Consider the following 21,868-nt stretch of genomic DNA (forward strand, 5'->3'; position numbering starts at 1 on the left):
CTTGCCACAAGCTGTGATGCAGGATCAACATCAGAGTAATTCCATAGTATCCCATATGCCTTTTGGGATGTGATTTTACAAATTCTCTTTTGTAGCTTACAATAAATAACTGAAGTGCATCAACCATGTATCATATGCCTTTTGGGAAATCCCATTGTTGCCCGAACAATTTATGTAACCAAAAGAAATAGGTCATTGTTGAATGAGTTGCTTTGTTGGGAAATCCCATTGTAAATAAAGTTGGATTGTTTCTTCAAGTGTGTCCAACTCTCAATTATAAATAAAATGAACATGCTATGCTAAGATTATTATTATTATTATTTTTTATATTAGCTTTTGGTTGTGTAGGTTGTTCATATTTGCTACCAATTTAATATGGATTATCTATTAAATTGCAAGTTCAAAAGTTGGTATACATAGTCAGGTATCTCTAAATATCAATTAGAAATTGATTTTTAGGTGGGTGTAATCAAATGGCTTTCTATAATTTGACTGAAAAATGATAATTAAGCCAAAACATTCGATGATGAGATGTTGCTACTTTTGGAATTGTTTCAAAGACACCAATCAGAGCTTGAATTTCTATGAGGTTGAATATGTGTCATTGATCAGTGAAATGGATAGCTTAGGAGAGAATAAAAGTTAAGGGGAATAAGGGTCCTCCAGTTGTCTTTGTTGGGTTCATAAATTATGAACTGTAAAAGAAAAAAAAATTGAAAGAAAAAGAAAAAGTAAAAAAGAAGGCATATATAGCATGTAGGTGAGAATTCGGGGCAATGCTAAAATAGGCAATGGAAGCTTTTAACATAGAGAAAGAGTAAAAATAGAGGGAGAAAAAAAAAAAAAAAAAAAAAAAAAAAAAAAAAAAAAAAAAAATGAGGTCGGTGTAAAAAACGAGGTTGGGATAATATTGGGTTGGGTCTTACCTTGTGATGTTTTCATTATTAATGGAACTACATAAAGGCTAGAATCTCCAAATAGTTTTAGAAAAATGCTCTTCAAGTTACTTGTGTGAACTTACTATAATATTTTTTATATTATCTTTTGGTTTTGTAGGTTGTTTATATTTTCTACAAATTGATTACAAAACTATCTATTAAATTGCAAGTTCAAAAGCTGGATTGTTTCTTCAAGTATGTCAACTCTCAATTATAAATAAATTGAAAAGACTATGTTAAAATATTTTTATATTATCTTTTTGTTTCTACCAATTTATTATTCATTCAAACATAGCTTCAAGGGTTGCCTCATACCTCAGGATCCCAGTGTTTAGAGAGGCTTTGCTTCTGGTATGTATTAGACTTTGCTTTGATGGGTTTTTTTTTTTTTTTTTTTTTTTTTTTTTTTTTTTTGCCTTTTATATGTATATATTAATCAGAAAGACTGAGGTGTGGATTTGGATCTCTCATTTATATGTTAGTTGGTTGAAATGGTTGATCTATGATTCTTTGATCAAAATATTGGTTTTTGGAAATGGGATTTGATTATTTTTGTCATTGGTATCATATTTATTTTCCAAGTTTTGGTTTTTGTTACTACTGAGATTAATGGGTTCTTGATTTTTGGAAATGGGGTTTGTTTGTTTTGACATAGGTATCATATATACCAAGTATATTTTTATTTTATTATTAAATTACTGCTGAGATTAATCAGTTTGTGAATCTTGGCATTCATACAAAAAATATAGAACCCAAACCAGTTGAAAAAAATGCAGAAATTTAATATAATAAAAAAATCCAAACTCTTTAGAACCACGTGATCAATTGTAAAAAGAAAAAATAGAGGGAGATTAAAAAAAAAAAAGTTGGTCTAAAAAATGAGGTAATAAAGTAATTTAATAATGTTGTGAAATTATTGAGACTTTTTGTGTTCCTATGAGGACTCTTTATTATTAGACAAAACATTAGGCACTTATATAATATATATATATATATAGACATATATATATTGCTACCATCTCAAATATATATTAAAAGGGAAGGAAGGATCTCTTATGCCACATACCAAGACCATCAGTTATGTAGTAAACAAATGAGTGAAATGGCACCTTCTTTGGTTGTAAGAATAACGTTTGAGAGGATTTTACATATTCATCTATTTATTTATTTTATTTTTCTTTTTTTGAAAAAGTTCATCTACTTAATTTAGATATTTATAACTAGACAATTAAATAATAATTTATGCAACAATCAAAAAATGCAAAAATTGTCTATACATATTTATCATGGATGGTTATAAATTTACATTTAACTTTGCATTTATGTATTCTTATGCTTTAATTTACATATTTATAACTAAACGATGAAAATTATGAATAAAATAATTAAAACAGTTCACCCATTCATAAAGCTTGCAAAATACTGTAAATTACAATCCTAAACAACTTCAAAAATACAAACCAAAAATATCAAAAATACTCTTTACACAATCACAAAAATGAGCATGCAACATGAATTGCCTACAGAATTATTGGTCAAAATATTTTCCAATGTGGGAAGACAATCGCCAAAATGTTTAGGCAACGTCAAAACGAGGTACACATATAATTTCACAATTGATGTTTGTTACTTTCACATCAACTTTCCACTTTTTCTCTACTAATCACAATCTACAACATCCATTTCTCAAAAAAAAAAAAAAAAATCTACAAAGTCCAAAATTGTGGCACAAAGTATTGTAGTCTTATATTTTCTCTTTTTGTTAACTTTATACAATGAAGTCATGCACAGTTTTAGAGTCATTGTTATATTTTTGAAAAAAAAAATTGACTTCATAGATCCAATATTGCAATTGTGATGATAACAATGTTCATGTGTTCCTTAGTATATGATTATTGAAATGTTTTGTCACCAGTTGATTTTTTTTAAGCACATCAATTTCTTAATGTGTTTATTTAAAAAAAAAAAAAAAAAAACAGCTGCAAGCTATTCAATTGGCTAACCAAAAAAAAAAAAAAGATCCTCATGACATCAATCTAACTGGACTGCTCCAAAATTCTTTATACCTTCGAAAGGAGGAAGGAAAACTCATTCATCAATGCTTTAGGGCTGGAAACAAACAAGCACTATTTGGGTTGGAGCTCACAAATATTTTGTACAAGATCAAAATAAAGTGGGAAAAAAAATCCTTTTTCAAGCCGACATAGAAGGAGACAAAAATGCAAAATATGGATTGGCATTTGCGCTGTTATGTGAATCAAATGATGAGGGAATACAACTACTGTTATCAATTCTAAACCAACCAGATGGAAAACTATTGTTGCAAAACTATCAACAAATCCTTTGACATACAACTTTTGAAACAACCACATTTCGCATCCCAAATAACCATGCATGCAAGAAAAATGGAGTGGGTCATGTGAATGCCCTTACCCTTTTGGAAACGAAGAATTACATGTAACATGCAAAATGTGCTCAATTGGCTTGGAAATGTACAAATTAGCCAACCGAGTATGGTAGAAATTATGTTTCAAAAATAAAATCTACAATAAAATTTCCTCATTCTATTCTGAATACTAATCTTTAATAATACAAAATTAATTCAAAGACCAAAACCTCCATTCACCATGAATCCTACAATATATATATATATATATATCATTATCATAAAAAAATTATCTCACGCAACGCGCGGATCCGCGACTAGTTGAATCCTTTCAAGCTTTAGGGTTTTGTTTTGTTTTTTTTTCCCCCCCAATTTTCCTATAATTGTTTTTAACATTTATTTTTTTTTAATATTTACATTTCTCCAACCTTTCTCTCTCCCTTACCATTTCATCTCCCCACTACTTCTTCAATCTTTCTCCCTCCCTTACCTTTTCATCTCCCCATTACCCTCTACATTAATATCATTCTTCCTTTTTTCCTTCATCTTCCTTTATTTTTGTCTCTTCTTAGTCACACCCTCATACTATAAATTTTTTACTATCTCTTCTATTCTATGCATAGTTTTCTCTTACAAAAAAAAAAAAAATGGTTCTCTCTCTCTCTCTCTCTCTTTCTCTCTCTAAATTTTTTGGTGGATTTTTTTTTCTTGCATCTCTACTTTAGGTTGATAATTTTTTATATTCTTTAAAACTCTATTTTGGGTTAATGCGATTTAGTTTTGTTTTTTAAATTGTTGTTGTTGTTGTTTTTTATTTTTTTATTTTTTTATTCCCTTTGATTGTTAAATGTTACATAGCATCATTTGGATAATTTGGTATTTATTTTGTTACATATCATGATTTTTTATAGTGCTCAAATTAGATGTTAAACAATGAGATTTTACTAATTTTTGTTTATTCTCTAATCCTTTTCATTTATGTTTCGAATAGTAGTAGCATGTAGATTGCGTGGTGGTAGGGCTGTTCCCTATTAGTGATAATCAGTATAGTTAAGTTTCCGTTTAGAATATAGTTGTTAAATTTGTTCCTCAAAAAGAAAAAGAAAAATGCTAATGAATGCCCTAAGAGTATTTGTTAATGAACTATGTTAGGAAAAGTTTTATGGAAAAAGAAAAAAAAAATTAATGTTTTGACAGCTTTTTGTATTTCCTATAAAAGTTGCGTTAAAACTTGATTTTTACTAATGTGTTTTACACCGAGGGTTTTGATTTCCTTTTCGATAATACATCATTGTGTTGTCCTTGCGTTTGCATCTCTCTTCCCTTAATCTTTGCAATTTAATTTCTGCTGTGGATATGATTTTATTTAGTTTAGATTGTTTATCAATTATGTTATAAGCTTATGTTCTTTTTCTGCACGTACATTGTTTGATATTAAGCTTAAATTAATAATTTGTAAAATGGGGGTCTAAACATTCATAGTGTTTTACACGCTATTTGAACATTCAGAGACCACGGTGAATTACATCAAAATTAGTACAATCCAACAAACTTTTCCAGCAATTATAGACTGACATCTTTCAAAGAATCAATAAAGCCCCATTTTACACTATCTTCACCTTCACACGAGACTGATATATTTGATGGGTATCCTCTAAAATGTACCTGAAGAAAGAAGATACAAAAATAGAAATTTCACATAAAAAATGTTGCATAGGGAAGTGGGTAGAAAAAATAATTAAAAATTAAAAGAAAAGAGAAAGAACCATATAATTCCATCATCCGAAACATACAGTCTGTCAAGAAACCAAAAGGCGTATTATGCAGCCAAGTAGGATACAGATTACTAGAAAGATAAAAATGGACATACAATTACACTTTGGATGCTTCAGTTTATAATAGGTATCAATTATGTAAAAGCATGTTCATTCATGCTCTTGAAGAAACCAAATATTTTATTAATTATCTCAAACAAGTCAATATAACATAACTGGTTAAATGAACACAGCAAATCACTTGGATGAGTGCCCCAGAGGTGGTCCCATCAAATGTGAATCAAACACCTCAGTAAACATGCATAACAAAAATCAGATTTGAAGCATACAGGCTATAAAATATCAGAAAAGGGAGGCTTACAGTAGATACACCATGGTGGGATTTTGAAACTTTGGATGCTAAATGCGGGTTTTCTAACAACGGCTTGCTTTCTTGTATTACTCTTTGAGCAATAATTGGTTGAGATGGACCAAAAAAGGATCCATAACTGCAGAAACAAGCAAAAACACACACAAACACACACACACACATTAAAAAAAAAACAAAAACAAAAAAAACAAAAAAAAAAACAAAAAAACAATTGAGGAATCTATTTCACTTGTAAAATTCATTTACTGATATCCAAAAGAAACATAAAAAAAATTATAACAGTTATTATAAAAAATAAAAATAAAATAAAACCTAAACATCAAATAACGTAAAACATGATAACCATATTATTTGAATGCAAACTCATACTATTGCCGTACCAAATATTATCCTAATCAGTGGGACAGGGCAGACGTGAGGACATATCTCTCTTCAATTAAAAAAAAACAAAAACAAAAAACAAAAAAAAAAACCAAAAAAAAAAAAAAAAACCAAACAACCCCTAAGAGAGAGACATGATAGTTCACCAACTCAACCAACGGATCATTGGTTCAACTTTGGATTAAACATTAAAAATAGAGATAAACTACAAAAAATGAAATGATATTTAATTTAAACATAAATGTGCAAGTATACCAAATATTGAAATTAGATAGAATATTATAGTTGTTTCTCAACAAAAACAAAAAAAACAAAAATTGGACAAAATTTAGCTACAAAATTTGTTGTAACTTAAGGCTACAAACTCGCTCAATAAAATAAATACTACAACATATTTTGAAAATCTAACCGTTGAATTGCATGTTCTTTACTCCCTTAATACACATGTTAAATTTTGTGCCAATCGGATATCATTTACTATATAATTTATAAGCTTATATTTTTGGCATAATTTTAAATCACAAAAACTTGCAATTTAAAAATTTTATTGATGACATAGCTATTGATCTTTAATTTTCTTGAAATTTTGTAAGTTTGGAGGATATAAGAAGAAAATGTAATCCAAAGGTAGATTTGTCAAAATTCACCCCCAATAAAAAGATATTAAGTAAGTTTGTAGTCTAAGGCTACAACAAATTTTGTAGCTAAATTTTATCCTGTTTGTTTAAAAAATTTGTTCAAATATAAAATTTAATGTGCTTTAACTTTTATATATAAAGTTAGGTTCTAAGTACTTAGAAACTAATGTATTAGAACTCTAATATGTATTATTAGCAAACCATGATCAAAACATGTTGTTAGTCTTAATTAGACTTACTCAAAGTATAGGTCTTTTACATAAAGCTGGAATTGAGTTAACTGCAGAATTGAGTGTGCAATTATGCCTGGCTCGATCGATCGAGAATTAGACTCGACTGATCGAAAGTCAGGCAGAATATTTTTTCTGCAGAATTTCCAACTCAGCCCTAAGCCCATATGACGTGTAGGGTTTTATGTTTTGCCCTAGGTATAAAAGGGAAACCCTAGCCACATTTTAGAGGTTGCTCTGCTTGCTGTGTGTGTGAATCTCTTGTGAGATCTGAGAGGTGGTTGCCTTCACACATGCTTAGGATTATCAAGAAGGAGAATTCATTGAGAGCTTGATGATTATTCAGTTGCTGTACTAAAGAGCTTAAAGATACACAAGCGGGAGTGCTTGTACTTGCTAGAGAATCCAAGAAAGAAGGAGTCCGTGGTCTCGGAGCTTACACGTGGTCGTGTCAGTAAGTTTTCTACATGAGGTAGTAATAGGATGTTAGTGGTCTAAGTTCCTATTGTAAAATTTCGATTCTTTCATAGTGGATTCAGTTTTATCTTAAGGATAGCTAGGTTAAATCCTCCCCAAGTTTTTTACCAGTTTGGTTTTCCTGGGTGATCATATATTTGTGTTCTTTATATTCTGCACTTTACGTTGATATGATTATATGATTGTGTTAACCAGATTTGTTTAATCTGGACTAAGTAATCACTTGGCTTGTTAACTAGGTTAATCCATTTATGTTTTAAGGGGTCTAAAAGCAAACATATAAAAATAAGTAATGTTATTGTTAAAACAAAAATTCACAACATGCATTCCCAAATTAGCATAACAAAAAAAATCAAATTGGAGATTATGGTGGGCTCATGTCAAGCTAAAGTTGACATGTTAATTTAAGAATGTCATGATATTTTGTTATGTCCCTAACATTAGTCATAAGAAATTTTTTTTTAAAAAATCTAAAAATAAGACACTACTGTTAAAGACTTTCTTTCTTTGGCATGTTTCTAAAAATTGTCCCTAGCATTTCCTCTATTTGGTTGCTTTGAGAGAAAGAAAATAGTATAAAACTAGAGGAAATTAAATCACCCGACCCACATTTTTTATCCACCCAAATTGGGCAAAATTATGGGGAGAAAACTCCATTTAAAAATACCAACTAATTTTAATTTTTAATAGCTCCTGAAATGCCAATTTTGGTATTGACTTTCATTCCTTCCTTCCTACTTCGTAAGGGCATAGAAGTAAGGAAAAAAAAAAAACTACACTTGTTTTTTCATTTCTCTCGTCCTTTTTTTTTTTTTGAGAAAGTTTCAGCTTTCAACCTGTGGCATCCGCTCCTGATGATAACTCTTTATAATCAGACTAAGAAACCAATCAGTTTTTTGGTGTAAGCTGAGATTGAACCCCAGATCTCTTATACAACCATCAAAGACTTTACCAGTTGAGCTAACTGGAACCCACTCATTTCTCTTGTCTTTGAAAATCAAACAAGAGAAAGATAAGTATATTCTTCTACTAGCATTATTTGCGATGCACAACGTGATAAAGATTCATATGTAATTTCAAAAAGTTTAAAATAACGCTCTATTTGTTTCGCTGGAAAACTTTCTATAAAGATAGTTTTCCATATTTTCCAATGCTTGATAGCATAAAAAAAGATTGGTCAACGGAAAACTATCTTTAGTCAACAAAAAACTCTTATAAAAATTAGGCTTATTTTCTATAGGTTGTTTTTCCAAAAAAAAAAAAATTGGAAAACAATCTCTCTCTCACACAGTGCATAGCTCCTATAAATATTATCTTCTTCTGACCTAGGGAAAAATATTTTTTTTCGCTCATTTAGCCATTCTCACAATAAACTCTCTCACTTCTTCTCCTCCCTTTGTTTTTTCTCTCTTCTCACACCCTCACTATCATCCCCTCTGGCCTCTTCTCTTCCCACAAATTCTCTCTCTATCTGCCTCTCTTCTCTTTTTTCTTCCTATTTCTTCTCCTCTCTATAACACCGTTCTTTAATTAGGTTTTTTTTTTCTTCTCCCCACAGATCGAACAGCGGTTTTATAACAATTTTTGGCATATTTATCATACTATTTGTACTGGATTAGTTTGCCAATAAAATTATTTGGCCTATATGACATTTTGAACTATTTAAAATGGAACTTAAGGTTATAATGGTTATTTTGAATTATGAGAAGTATGGTTTATATATACATACATACATACATATATATCTATATATATATGATGTACGTTACTGTTCTTATACATGAGCAAGATGAGTATTTAAGATCATGAAAATTGGATAGGTAATTTTGATTTTATCCGTTGTCAAATTTTTAGTTTGAAAACCAAATTCATTCTTGGTTTTTTTTTTTTTTTTTAATTGATTACATTAGGTGGGTTTACACAATACACATATTATACATGTTTTAAAATTATACAAAAAATGTTGTAAAAACTGTGGATAACAAATACTAGAAAACATTCTCAAGCCCATTTTCAAGGTTGTTACTAAGAGCATTCTCATCAAGTGTGTCAAATGCCAAATATTTGGCATTTGACACACCAAACACAAAAACAGAGCATCATGAGGTGTGCTATATGTGCTAAAAATTTGAGACATGCTATATTACGCTTTCATTTTTGGCACGGTACGGATTGGAATGCCAAACACTGTTTGGCTTATTTAATTTGTTTTTTTTTCTCTCTCTCTCTCTCTCTCTCTTCATTTATCACTCTTTCTTCTCTCTCTTTATTTTTTTCTTCTTTCTTTCTCCGCCTCACTTCATCTTCTTAGTTTCACCTCTCTTCCTTTTTTTTTCTTCTTCTTTCTTTCTCCAGAACCCCCACCCCTCCCTTTTTCTTTCTTTTTTCCCCCTTTTTTCTTTTCTGTCACTTTCTCTTTGCGCCTTCTCTCTCTCTTTTTTTTTCCCCTGTCACTCTCCCTCTCTGTCTTTTTTTTTTTTTGGCCTCCTTGTCACTCTGACAGCCCACCACCGTGGAGTTCGGCCTCGCCCTGGAGTTTAGCCTCACCGCTGAGGCCGTCGCCGTGGAGCGATCTATTCTGATCTCCCTCTTTTTTTTCTTTTTTCCTTCGGTTGTGGATTCCATGTGATTGTGATTATGGGCTATGCTTGGGTATGGTGGGGTTTTGTTGAAGATTTTGAGTTTTTTTTTTCCTCATTTGTTGTGGTTTTTAGATTTGGAATTTGTTGGAGGATCCGATGATTGTGGTTGTAGTTTGTGGCGGTGGTTGTAACAGTGGTTGTTGTTGTGGCGGTGGTTGTAGCGGCGGTTGTTGGGTCTTGGTTGGTGGCGATTGCCACTGGGCTCTGTGATTGTATATTGCTAGGTTTTAAGTAAATATATTATTTTAATATGTAATAAATATTATTTTAATGTATAGAATTGAAGAATAGAACATCTGATAAATGGTATGTTGTAAAATGATGTGTTAAAATAATAAAGTAGGATTTTGGTGTGTCAAAATGACATTTTTTTTATGAGAGAGCTAATGAGAATGCTCTAAACACCAGAAAATAAGATAGTTTTTCAAAAAATGCTCTCTGAAAAATTAATCATTTTTCAGAAAACGTTAATGTCGAAACAAACAGAGCGTAATTAAAACTAAATTATTAAATAAATAGTAATAAGAAATTATAAAATAAGTAAATAGTTTTAATAAAAAATTTACTTTAAGTTCTAATTTTTTAGACTTTAGACTCTATCGATGTTTATTTATTTCCATATTTTAAAATTCTCTTTATGCTTTGTGTTAATTTCTTAATATGAGTTATGGAATGAGTTTGATCATTCCTATTTGGGTTATGTTTAATCTATGCCCTAACCAACACAAAACAATAATAAACAAAATACTTCCTTAATACTAATTTTCTCCTAGTAATAGTCTAATTGAAAAAAAAAAAAAAAAAATCAACACACTCACAAATTAAATACAAAAACCAAAATCAAAAATCAAAACATACACAAAAAGGTTCAAAAATTGAGAATATAAAAAATAAAAATAAAAATAAAAAAACTTACATAAGAGAACCAAGAACTTAAATGGGTGTCCATTATTTTGCTTTTTTATAGTAAACTTCCTTTAGCATAATATCTGCACTCAAATTTAGAAGTAGAGAACAAAAAGTAAGATGAATTTATTAGATTAAAATGTAAGTGTAAGTTGCATTTTGGAGAAAAAAACAATACAACAACGTGGGGTGTATTGTGTGGGATTTAATTATAGGAATGATTTATTAGTTAAGAGAGATTATATCGAAAAATCATGACTGAATATACATATAAGTTCTAAAAACGATAACAGATTTTTAGTTGGAGTAAAATTCTAATACAAATACATATGCGTAAGTTGCAACTCAAAAAAAAAAAATGTGGAGTGCAAGAGAGATTCTATGGAAAGACCATTAGTGAATATATATATATATATAAGTTTTCAAATTTTGATAATAGATTTTTGGTTGGGGTAAAATTTTAATTTTTGAAACTTGGATGCATGTTGCATGTTAATTTTGTTAAAACACTTATTGTTACTTTATCTATAGAAATTGATAGGAATAAATAAGTTGTTGTCTCTATCAACTGAAACTTAGATACATGTTCCATGTATTGTTAAAACACTTATTATTACTTTATTTAAAAAATTGATAAGAACAAATAAGTTGTTATCTCCATCAACTGAGTTGCATGTTTTGTTAAAACACTTATTATTATTTTATTTAAAGAAATTGATAAGAATAAATAATTTGTTGTCTCTATTAACTGAAACTTAGATACATGTTGCATATTCTGTTAAAAAATTTATTATTATTTTAACTAAATAAATTAATAAAAATAAACAAGTTGTTTTCTCCATCTAAATTTTTTTTATCCAAAATATTGTTATAATTTGGTGAAGCCATTTGGCACAATCACGATTTCTAAACCCAATTTTTATTATATAGTTTATGATATAATTTTCTATTCGCTTTCGTTTGCTGTTTCCAAACATATATGAGAAATTTCTCAATCATTTCATTTTCCTAACTTTTCTTATCCCTCTCCCTGCGCAACCAAACACAGCATAGGATAATCCAATCTGGTGGGTACAGAGAAAAGGTCCACAAATAAACAAACAAACAAAAAACTATTACCACAATGAATCTCATACCAACATTTTTGTCGCAAATATTACTTGGCAGAGTATAAGTGGTAAAAGAAAAAAAAATAATAGATTTATATGTAAGTAATAAACAACCATTCGAAGTCTATCACGTTAAAATTGTGAAATAGTGCATGGTCTTAAAACTCGTCCACACACTATCATGAATGAAAAATGCTAGTACATCAAATTCAAAGAATCACACAATTTTTACCATAAATTACCACGTAGCAAAGTTATAAGTAGTGAAAAAAAAAATGCCTCCTATCAAAGAAAAAAAAAAGAAGAGAAAATGCCTCCCTGCGGTTGTGGCCAAAAAAAAAAAATTGTGTGATTGATTCTAATCCAAGCATTGCGCTTCTTCAATCCGTCATCTAGAATATTCTTCTCTCTTCCTCGTCACGGACACATGTCGTCATTGCTCGCGACTTCAGAGTCTGGGAACCCCTATATATACGGTTGCTCAGTGAACTTGGACACCATTTGGTATCAAATTCGAAAATAAAGCAGAAACGTTGGAACACTCTGTGAACAACCGCAACAACAACAAAAAAAAATCATCCATGGCTGCAGCGTAAGTGTCTCAAAATTCAAAAAATCACCAAGAACTCTTCATTTTTCAATTGGGTTTTTCTTTTCTTTTTTTCGTTTTTCCATTTGGGTTTCTCTGAATTTTGTGGTAAAAATAAGATTGTTTTTACTTATGTTGTTATGGGTTGTACAGAACCGTGAATGAGCAACTTCCCCCACCCTTGGATGCCACTTCTGAACCACCTCCACTGTTTGATGGAACTACAAGGTTCTTTCTGTTTTCAATTTTGTCCTATTCACTGTCTTTACTCTCTGTCTTTGATTAGGATTTCAATAAGTGACCCAACAAATTTCACAGCCTGAAGATAAAACAAAAAATTAATAAAATGATGATACCAGTGATGGTTTCAGAATTACATTCCACTACCTCAACAAGTTGTGAAATTTGTTGTCTATCTGGTAATTTTTGGATTTTATTTTTATACCTTGTGCTAAAATGAATTAGACTCTCTTTTTTTTAAGGTTGTACATCTCTCTTTCATGCCCATATGCACAGCGCACGTGGATCACCAGGAACTATAAGGTTATTTTCACCACTCGTTGTCCTCTTTGTTCCCATTCCTTAATTTGTTGTTAGAATTCATCTTAAGTTGTCTGATACTGCTTTTTCTAGCTTCTAGTTTCAATTAAAAGACAGATCCTTTAGCTCTTCTGGGATCATTTGTCCTTTTCCTTCTCTAGTTTTTTTTTTTTTTTTTGGTTAATTCAATATTTATGTTGATGAGTATCTCGAGGTGCAGGGATTATATGACAAGATTAAAGTAGTTCCAATTAACCTTCAAAATAGGCCTGCTTGGTACAAAGAGAAAGTCTACCCTGAAAACAAGGTGATATTTTATTGTAAATATGCCTATCTAATGCATACTTGATTGAGCTGTTTGAATTTCTTGATTGATCATCAAATTTTCCATATTAACAGGTACCCTCATTGGAACACAATGGAAAAGTTATTGGGGAGAGCCTTGATTTGATTAAATATATAGACAGCAACTTTGAAGGGCCTTCTCTTCTCCCCAAAGTAAGATTTGCATAATTTATTTGGGCCCTTCACAAAAAATACACTCTCCCTCTCTTGGAATTTGACAAAATCTATGATGTGAAAATATTGTAGGATCATGCTAAAAAACAGTTCGCTGAAGATTTGATAGCCTACACCGATACCGTCAACAAGACAGTGTACACATCATTCAAAGGAGACACAATTAAAGAAGCTGGTAAGATTTAAAACTAGCTGCCTCTTGGGTCTTGTCAGCATTTTATATAGAAGCTCTGGAATCACTAAAACTTCCAACTTTCATCAGGTCCTGCTTTTGACCACCTAGAGAATGCTCTTAGTAAATTTGAAGATGGGCCTTTCTTCCTTGGCCATGAGTTCAGTTTGGTAAGTTGACTTCTCCATTATGTTATTTTTTATCATTCTTTGGTGCTGTATTGCTTTCCTTTTGCTCATTCATTGACCTTGGTATATCTTTATAAACATATTAAAGATTCAGATTTTAATATTTTATTTTACGCATGCTACAGACAATGACTGTTTAGCTATATATATATATATATATATGGGAAGTGGAAACCAATAATACGATAATTAAATGATATTTTCTATAATATGAGTGTTCCTCCTTTGATTTGTGAGCTATGTGATCTTCAGGCGGACGTAGCTTACATCCCGTTTGTTGAAAGATTCCAAATCGTCTTTTCAGCATTGTGGAATTATGACATAACTGCAGGAAGGCCTAAACTTGCAAAGTGGATTGAGGTAAGTTAGAACCCATATGATGTTTAGTGGCAATTGTGAGTTCTAGTGGTCTAAGATTTACTGCTTGTAAGATTAATTAGTTCTAGAAGCTATGCCTCATTGATAGGAACTGAATCAACCGATAGCTTTGGCTTGGAAGTTGTGGCATTGAGTTGCAACATTGGGGCTGCAGTTACTATAGATAATTGTAATAGGTTGTGACAGAAAATATTTGCCTTGTCCCCCCAAAAGGCAGTACACGTCTTCGGTATTGTTTCTGAAACCTAAAGGATAATGAATGTAGATTGATTGATAGTTGGAGGAAGATCTCTTTTGTTGATTTGTGATTTCCTTTGCTTGAGTTGATTGAGCCTGATCATACTCTTCTGTTTGCGTTTAGAAACAATCATCAATCTACCTGTTGCATGGTGGGGCATGCATTCAAATGCTATATATACAAAATATTTATATTCTCTTCACTTAAAGCATGGTTTTGAAGGTTAAGAGTCTTATAACTTAGTGACATTATCCAATTCTTAGGTGGAAAACTTGTGTCCAAATCCCCCTCCGCTCCCCCACTTGTTGTTAAGGGGGAAAAACATGGCTTTAAAGGAGGCACGAGTTCCTATTGTATCAGTGTTATGGTTTTTTGAATTATAATTATTCTTGGTAAACCTTGTGCAGGAGGTAAACAAGATTGATGCTTATAAGCCAACAAAGACGGATCCCAAAGAGCTCGTTGAATTCTACAAGGCCCGCTTCTTGGTACTGTCCATTTAGTACATGGAATTATGAATTTGACTTCGTAGAAGTTTTTCTTCTCTTATTTCCCACAGTATGCCTTTTGCTAACCCATCCTTCAATCTAATTTTCTTTCACAGGCTCAGTAGTGAACAATCCAGCAGGGCTTTTGGACATTAATTAGCTAAATAAGTGGCTGTGCGCCTTTGTGTTCTGTACTAGGTGAAGATATGAACTGTCTCAGTGTGAGCTTGTGATCAGTATGCATGGATTACTTAAATAAATAGAAGTTGGTACTTGGCATAATGTACTAAAACAGTTATTGTATGTTGATAAATGATAATTATGTTTTTAACTTGGTTTAAATATATTATATATGTGTCTCAGCAAAAAAAAAAATTGTGCTTTTCTTTCATCTCTGATCATATTTTCCAACAAAATTGGGCCTTGGAATAATGTTTCTTTGAAGACTTGTGAAGCAGATTGTTGATTGTTGATTGTTGATTGTTGATTCTCTAACAACTGGATTTTCCAATGACAATTTTGGCAATTTGCCTCAACTTGATGCTAGAACCAAATAGTTCCAAGTATAAACACTATCAGAATGCGTAGTCCGGAGCTCTGAATACAAATGAGGAATGACAAATCAGTGGGAAAATTTCATAAATTATAAAATCCTCGTGTGTGGCCCATCTTAGCAAAGCATGTTTGCACAGTAATTGATCTCTTTGTAGATATGTTGCACACACTGTTGCTCAGACCACATTGTAAGAGCCACCACCTGCACTCATAGGACTAAGAAGCTCAACTATAAACCACAGCTAAAGCCAGCTCCAACTATAAAGCACAGCTCAAAAGCCATTTACAGTTTTACTCTACTTGTACAGCTAAGGATTTTTGAGGTCGAGGTAGATCATAGATGTGGCCTACACTTTACTGGTCTACCTGCTATTTCTCTGCCTACCATTCTTTCTAAACATGAAAAAAAAAAAAATGCAAGAAAAAAAAAAGGTGGGGGAGAGAAAGTGGGATCAGTGGGGAGCAGGAGTCAAGATTTCATCTTTGGGAATTGAGGGTAAAGCATGACCAAAAAATAAGAAAGAATCATTACTCGAGAAGAAATATACTAAATTTTAAAATTAAATTAATATATAAAAAAAGGTTGGGTTCAAGTTACACTTGGTGTAACTCTAAGCAATGTTATACTACTTAATATTTTTTAATTGGATGCGAATATTGACAAATCCACCGTTAGATTACATTATCTTCATATATTCTTTATGCTTGCAAAATTTTGAGGTGATCAAAGATTAATAGTCATGTCATCAATCAATTGTTAAATTTCAAATTTTTGTAGTTTAAGATAATGTATAAAAAATGAGCTTATAGATCAAATGGTAAATAGCATCCGATTGATATAAAAATTGGCATGTATGTTAAGAACATGTAATTCAACGGTTGAATTTTTAAAATATTAATTCAATAACAAGTTATTGAGTGGTGTAACATTGCTTAGAGTTACACCATGTGTAACTTGAACCTAACCCTATAAAAAAATCCAAACTATCATTTATTTATTATTAACAAAGTATAATTAAAATAAGGAAATAATTGCTTCAACAAAAAATAAAAGACATAATTTTAAATTCCAAATATCATTATATGTGATTTTTTGTACTAAATTTCACAACAATTTCTTTTTTTACTGTACAAAATGAAAGATTTCATCAAAAAACCATCTTCAATTTTGTTGCAATTCTAATTTCGATGATATTCATGACTATAAAAATCGAATATTGTAATTAATTTCTTATAATATAAATCAAATAAAAATCATATTTATTCTCCTATATGTTCAGTATTCTTTTAATTTATAATTTTAAAAAAAAATCGTGTCGTAAGTTAAAAATAAAAAAAAAATTGAAATTACTAAGCTCCTCACTCGCCCAACATTATGTTCTATAATATGACCAATGTTTTACTAATACGTCAACAACATGACATCATCCAAATTTCAAAGTTTAAACTTTTAAGGGTATTAAAAAAGTATCCTAATTTAGCTAATTAAGGATTCGTTTGAATACCACTTATTTTGCTAAAAACTAAAAACACTGTAGCAAAATAAATTTTAAATGTATGAATAGTATTGTGGGGCCCATTTTTAATGAAAAAGTTTGTCAAAAAGTAAGATTTGTGGCTCCTGTGAACAGTGCATACGACCCACTGGTGTGCACTGTCCACCGCTTATTTTGCTGGTGTGAACAATACACTAACAAAAATGTCAAAAATCACTGCTCAAAAAAAAAAAAAAAAAACGCAGACGCAAAACACGCTGCTTTTCATCTGTATCCAAACATATACTAAATCTAAAATTCATTTATATTAAATTTATGTAAAGTAGTACAAAAATATATGATTGATACAATAATTATTAAATTTACACTAGCACTATTCAATTTATATTTAATTTTTTTTTTTTATGCAAAAGAAGAGTGTTTTTTTTTTTTTTTTTTGGACTAAAATGATAGAAGTATGTTTGATGAAAAGAGAAATACAAAAATGGGTGTGTCTGAAGAGCTAGGACAGGAAATGGATCAGCATAGGCTGATACCTAACTTCAACAAATGGAAAGGTAAAATAATAAAATAAAAGCAAAAATGCAAAATTGACCCTCTAACTTTCAGTTTTTTTTCATTTCAGTTCTCTAACTTTCAGTTTTGTCATTTCAGTTTTCTAATTTTCAACTTTTGTCAATGCAAGATTCTGTTAGAATTCAGTTAGGGGCTGCCATTAATTGAATCAAAACGACATCGTTTTGGTTTTTTTTTTTTTTTATAAATAAATTTCAGAATTTAAAGAAAAAAATTTTGAAAAAATTTGAAAAAAAAAAAAAAAATCCAATTCAGAGCCCCATCACCAAGCTAAGCTCATTCTCGCCATGCTGGATAGTGTACTTCTTTCTCACTTGGTATTTTTTGCAATATCTGACAAATTATATGCCATCTTAGAGCGCTTCAATTTCAGACATGTGCATAAAAAGTAAAAACTCTGAAATTTTTATATAAAAAAAAAAAAAATTCAAACAAAAATCAATTTATTAGCACATAGTGTGTTATTGTAATGAAATAGCCTTGCACAACAAAGAATAAGCATAAACTAAAGTTATAGAAGATCCAGCATATGAGAACCCATCTTCCTAATCACACAAACCCCATTAATATCTCACAAACACCAAAATCAATCTAGCCATTGCTAACCCAAATTTGGAGTTTGCTGAGATCGTTAGATTTGGCTTCGAAATCGTACTGTAGCTCTCGAATAACGGTTGAGGAAGACATTTGTGTGTGCTGCTTCTTCTTCTTTTGGTTTTTGACTCTCGTTGCTGTTGGTTTGGGTTTTTTTTTTTTTTATTGAATCAAAACGACATCGTTTTGGTTTTTTTTTTTTTTTATAAATAAATTTCAGAATTTAAAGAAAAAAATTTTGAAAAAATTTGAAAAAAAAAAAAAAAATCCAATTCAGAGCCCCATCACCAAGCTAAGCTCATTCTCGCCATGCTGGATAGTGTACTTCTTTCTCACTTGGTATTTTTTGCAATATCTGACAAATTATATGCCATCTTAGAGCGCTTCAATTTCAGACATGTGCATAAAAAGTAAAAACTCTGAAATTTTTATATAAAAAAAAAAAAAATTCAAACAAAAATCAATTTATTAGCACATAGTGTGTTATTGTAATGAAATAGCCTTGCACAACAAAGAATAAGCATAAACTAAAGTTATAGAAGATCCAGCATATGAGAACCCATCTTCCTAATCACACAAACCCCATTAATATCTCACAAACACCAAAATCAATCTAGCCATTGCTAACCCAAATTTGGAGTTTGCTGAGATCGTTAGATTTGGCTTCGAAATCGTACTGTAGCTCTCGAATAACGGTTGAGGAAGACATTTGTGTGTGCTGCTTCTTCTTCTTTTGGTTTTTGACTCTCGTTGCTGTTGGTTTGGGTTTTTTTTTTTTTTACAGATTTTTTTTCTTTAAATTCCGAAATTTATTTAAAAAAGAAAAGGCCAAAACAAAGTTGTTTTAGCTCAATTAACGACAGCTCCTAACTAAGTTCTAACAGAGTCCTGCATTGACAAAAATTGGAAGTTAAAAGTACTAAAATAACAAAAATGAAAGTTAGAAGACTGAAATGAAAAAGATTGAAAGTTAGAGGGCCAGTTTTGCATTTTTGCCTAAAATAAAAGAATACAAAGAATTAGTTAGCCTAGTGGTTTGACCCATAGGCTTAACTGGGGGGAAGAGAACTAGCTAATCTCTGGTACTCTTCGAGAAGCAAGGTGGCTGATTGGACAATTGTAATTGGGTAGGAGTGCAATTTGTCAAATTGAGCCCAATTTTGTGCATTCCGCAACGACCAGCATATCATCAACCATTGTTCCAACTCCCGTTTAGAATGTCTATCCACCATCTGTGCTATAAGGTCGAAAAAGTTCTCTGCACTAAAGCTGCTTTTTTGGATCTTTCCATGTACTAGCACCCACGTATTCCAAGCTAAAGGGCATTGCCATAGGACATGACAAATATTTTCATCCTGTTGGGTACAAGTAGTGCACTTGGGGTCTACTTGAATCTTTTTACGAGCCAAGTTTACTTTCGAGGGTAGAATGTCAAAGCAAGCCCTCCATGCAAACATGCGAACCTTGGAAGGTATATTTAGCTTCCACAACTTCTTCCAGACCATTTTGTCCCTTCCAACTCGTGAATGTTCTGCTACATCTGGCTATTGAAGTCGAAGAGCGACGTGTTATGCTGACTTCACGATGAACTTATGGGCTCTATTTTCCGTCCAACAGAGCCTATCTCTTGTTTGCATATTTCCTAGCTTAATCTTGAGGATTTCAGTACGTGTACTATCATGAAACGTCTCTTGGATTACTGCTCTGTTCCATTGATGAATGTCAGGGGTGGACAAGTCACTAACCCATAAGCTCCGGTTTGCACCAGGACAAAAGCTAGAGGGTAGGGTAGCCATTTGTGGCTCTCTACTCCGATTGTATAGCCATCACCAATCTTCCAAGTGTTGCCCTCCTTGATTATGTCTTGAGCTTAAAGTAAGCTACGCCATACAAAGGAGGGGCTCGACCTAAGTTCAGCCTCCATAAATGAGCATGTGGGGAAGTATCTGGCCTTATACACTCGACAAAACAATAACTGCGGCTCCATGATGAGTCTCCAAGCCTGTTTAGCAAGCATAGCCAAATTGAAGGCATTGATATCCCTGAATCCAATGCCTCCATTTGTCTTCGGTTTACATAGTCTTCATCATTTGATCCAGTGCACCTTCTTCTCTGATCGAGTCTGCCCCCCACCAATATTTCGATAGCGCCGAGTTAATGTTATCACATACAGTCTTAGGTATCTGAAACAAGCCCATCGAGTATGTTGGGATAGCCAGTGCGACAGTCTTAATCAAGATCTTTTGGCCTGCTTTAGAAATATACTTTTCTTTCCACCCGTTGACCCTTTTAGTGATGCGCTCTTGAAGCTCCTTGAAGGTTGAAATTTTCGACTTGCCTCCAATTATGGGTAGACCTAAGTACTTCTCACTGTCAGTCATCACTTGTGCTCCCAATAACCCCCGGATAACTTCCTTAGTCTCTGGGTTAGTGTTCCAACTGAAGAATAAGATTGTTTTCTGGCTATTGATTGCTTGTCCAAAGGCAGCCTCATATCAAGCTAGCACTGCCATTAGCTCTCGGCAGTCCGATGGGGTTGCTTCACAAAACAATAAGCTGTCATTGGCAAACAAGAGGTTGGAGATTAGGACTCCTCCTCGTCACGATGTGATAACATGTAGTTTATTCAATGCAATGACCTGTCTCAACAAAGAAGATAACCCTTCAGCATAAAACAAAAAAAGATATGGAGAGAATGGGTCACCTTGTCGAATCCCACGTGTGGGGGTGATGTAGCCTCTGGTTCTCCATTTAAGAATACAAAATAGGTTGTTGTGCGCACTGTGTTCATGGCAAGATCCACCCATTACTAATGTCTAACTTCACAGCCATATGTCCAATCTTCCCTCGTCGTTTATTCCTCATTCGATGCAACATCTCAAAGGCCACTGTGGTTTTGTCTGTAATCAATCTATCCGGGACAAATGCACTTTGTGCATCAGAGATAATGTTTGGCAGAATGTTCTTTAACCGATTAGCCAAGACTTTCGAGACCAACCGAGAGATAACGTTTGCCAAGCTTGATACTCCATGATGTGTTGTGGCTCATTCTTCTTAGGGATAAGCAGTATATGAGTGAAGTTCATTTTCCTAAGGTTCCTGCCTGAATGCAGAACTGATAGCTTGGCTAAGGCGACATCTAGTCTAACAATTCTTCAGAATTTTTGGAAGAAGAATGGGACATCTCGTTTGGACCTGGAGCCTTTGATGGGTGGATCTGGAAAAGCGTTGTTCTCACTTCCTCAGCCGTGTAAGTTTGGAGCAATGAATCTCTCATGTCATCAGTGACCACCTTGTCAGCTGAGTTCAGGACGTTCTCTAGTTGTATGGGGTGTCCAGAGGTAAATAGGTTCTTATAGTATTCCTCAACCATGTTCAAAAGTTCACCTTCATTTGTGTGCCAGACCCCTGCCTCATCTTGTAGGCCTCTATATGGTTCTTCCGTCTACACTGACTGGCTCTTTGGTGGAAAAATCTCGTGTTCTTATCGCTTGTAGGTAGCCATAACGCCCCGGATTGTTGTTTCCAGAACACTTCCTCATGGTGCAGGAGCTCATTTACTTCTTTTTTCACTGCATTAATCTGTTGCAAGTTATTACCATAGTCAATCCCCATGAGTTCCTATAACTCCTGTTGTTTTTCATTTAGGTGAGTGCAAGTGCAGTGACCCAAAAAGGGGGGTC

At 32.3% G+C, this 21,868-nt stretch overlaps 1 protein-coding gene across 1 annotated transcript; it reads left to right on the forward strand.

Annotated features, from left to right (window-relative positions):
* The first annotated feature begins 12,326 nt into the window (after positions 1 to 12,326).
* Positions 12,327 to 15,308, forward strand: LOC112005290 (glutathione S-transferase L3). The gene is made up of 10 exons (XM_024037534.2): positions 12,327 to 12,444; positions 12,595 to 12,669; positions 12,924 to 12,984; positions 13,202 to 13,288; positions 13,381 to 13,479; positions 13,573 to 13,675; positions 13,763 to 13,842; positions 14,113 to 14,220; positions 14,884 to 14,964; positions 15,081 to 15,308. Exons 1-10 carry the CDS (start codon positions 12,434 to 12,436, stop codon positions 15,087 to 15,089), a joined length of 714 nt encoding a protein of 237 aa, XP_023893302.1. The 5' UTR covers positions 12,327 to 12,433; the 3' UTR covers positions 15,090 to 15,308.
* The last annotated feature ends 6,560 nt before the right edge of the window (positions 15,309 to 21,868 follow it).

The sequence above is a fragment of the Quercus suber genome, unplaced genomic scaffold (genome assembly GCF_002906115.3).
Source record: "Quercus suber isolate HL8 unplaced genomic scaffold, Cork oak 2.0 scaffold_530, whole genome shotgun sequence".
NCBI lineage: Eukaryota > Viridiplantae > Streptophyta > Magnoliopsida > Fagales > Fagaceae > Quercus > Quercus suber.

What these genes read in the sequence shown, in the direction of transcription:
- LOC112005290 (XM_024037534.2), top strand. An exon ending in AAGTCTACCCTGAAAACAAG is followed by an intron (nt 13,289 to 13,380) that starts GTGATATTTTAT and finishes CCATATTAACAG; the next exon opens with GTACCCTCATTGGAACACAA. An exon ending in TTGGCCATGAGTTCAGTTTG is followed by an intron (nt 13,843 to 14,112) that starts GTAAGTTGACTT and finishes TGTGATCTTCAG; the next exon opens with GCGGACGTAGCTTACATCCC.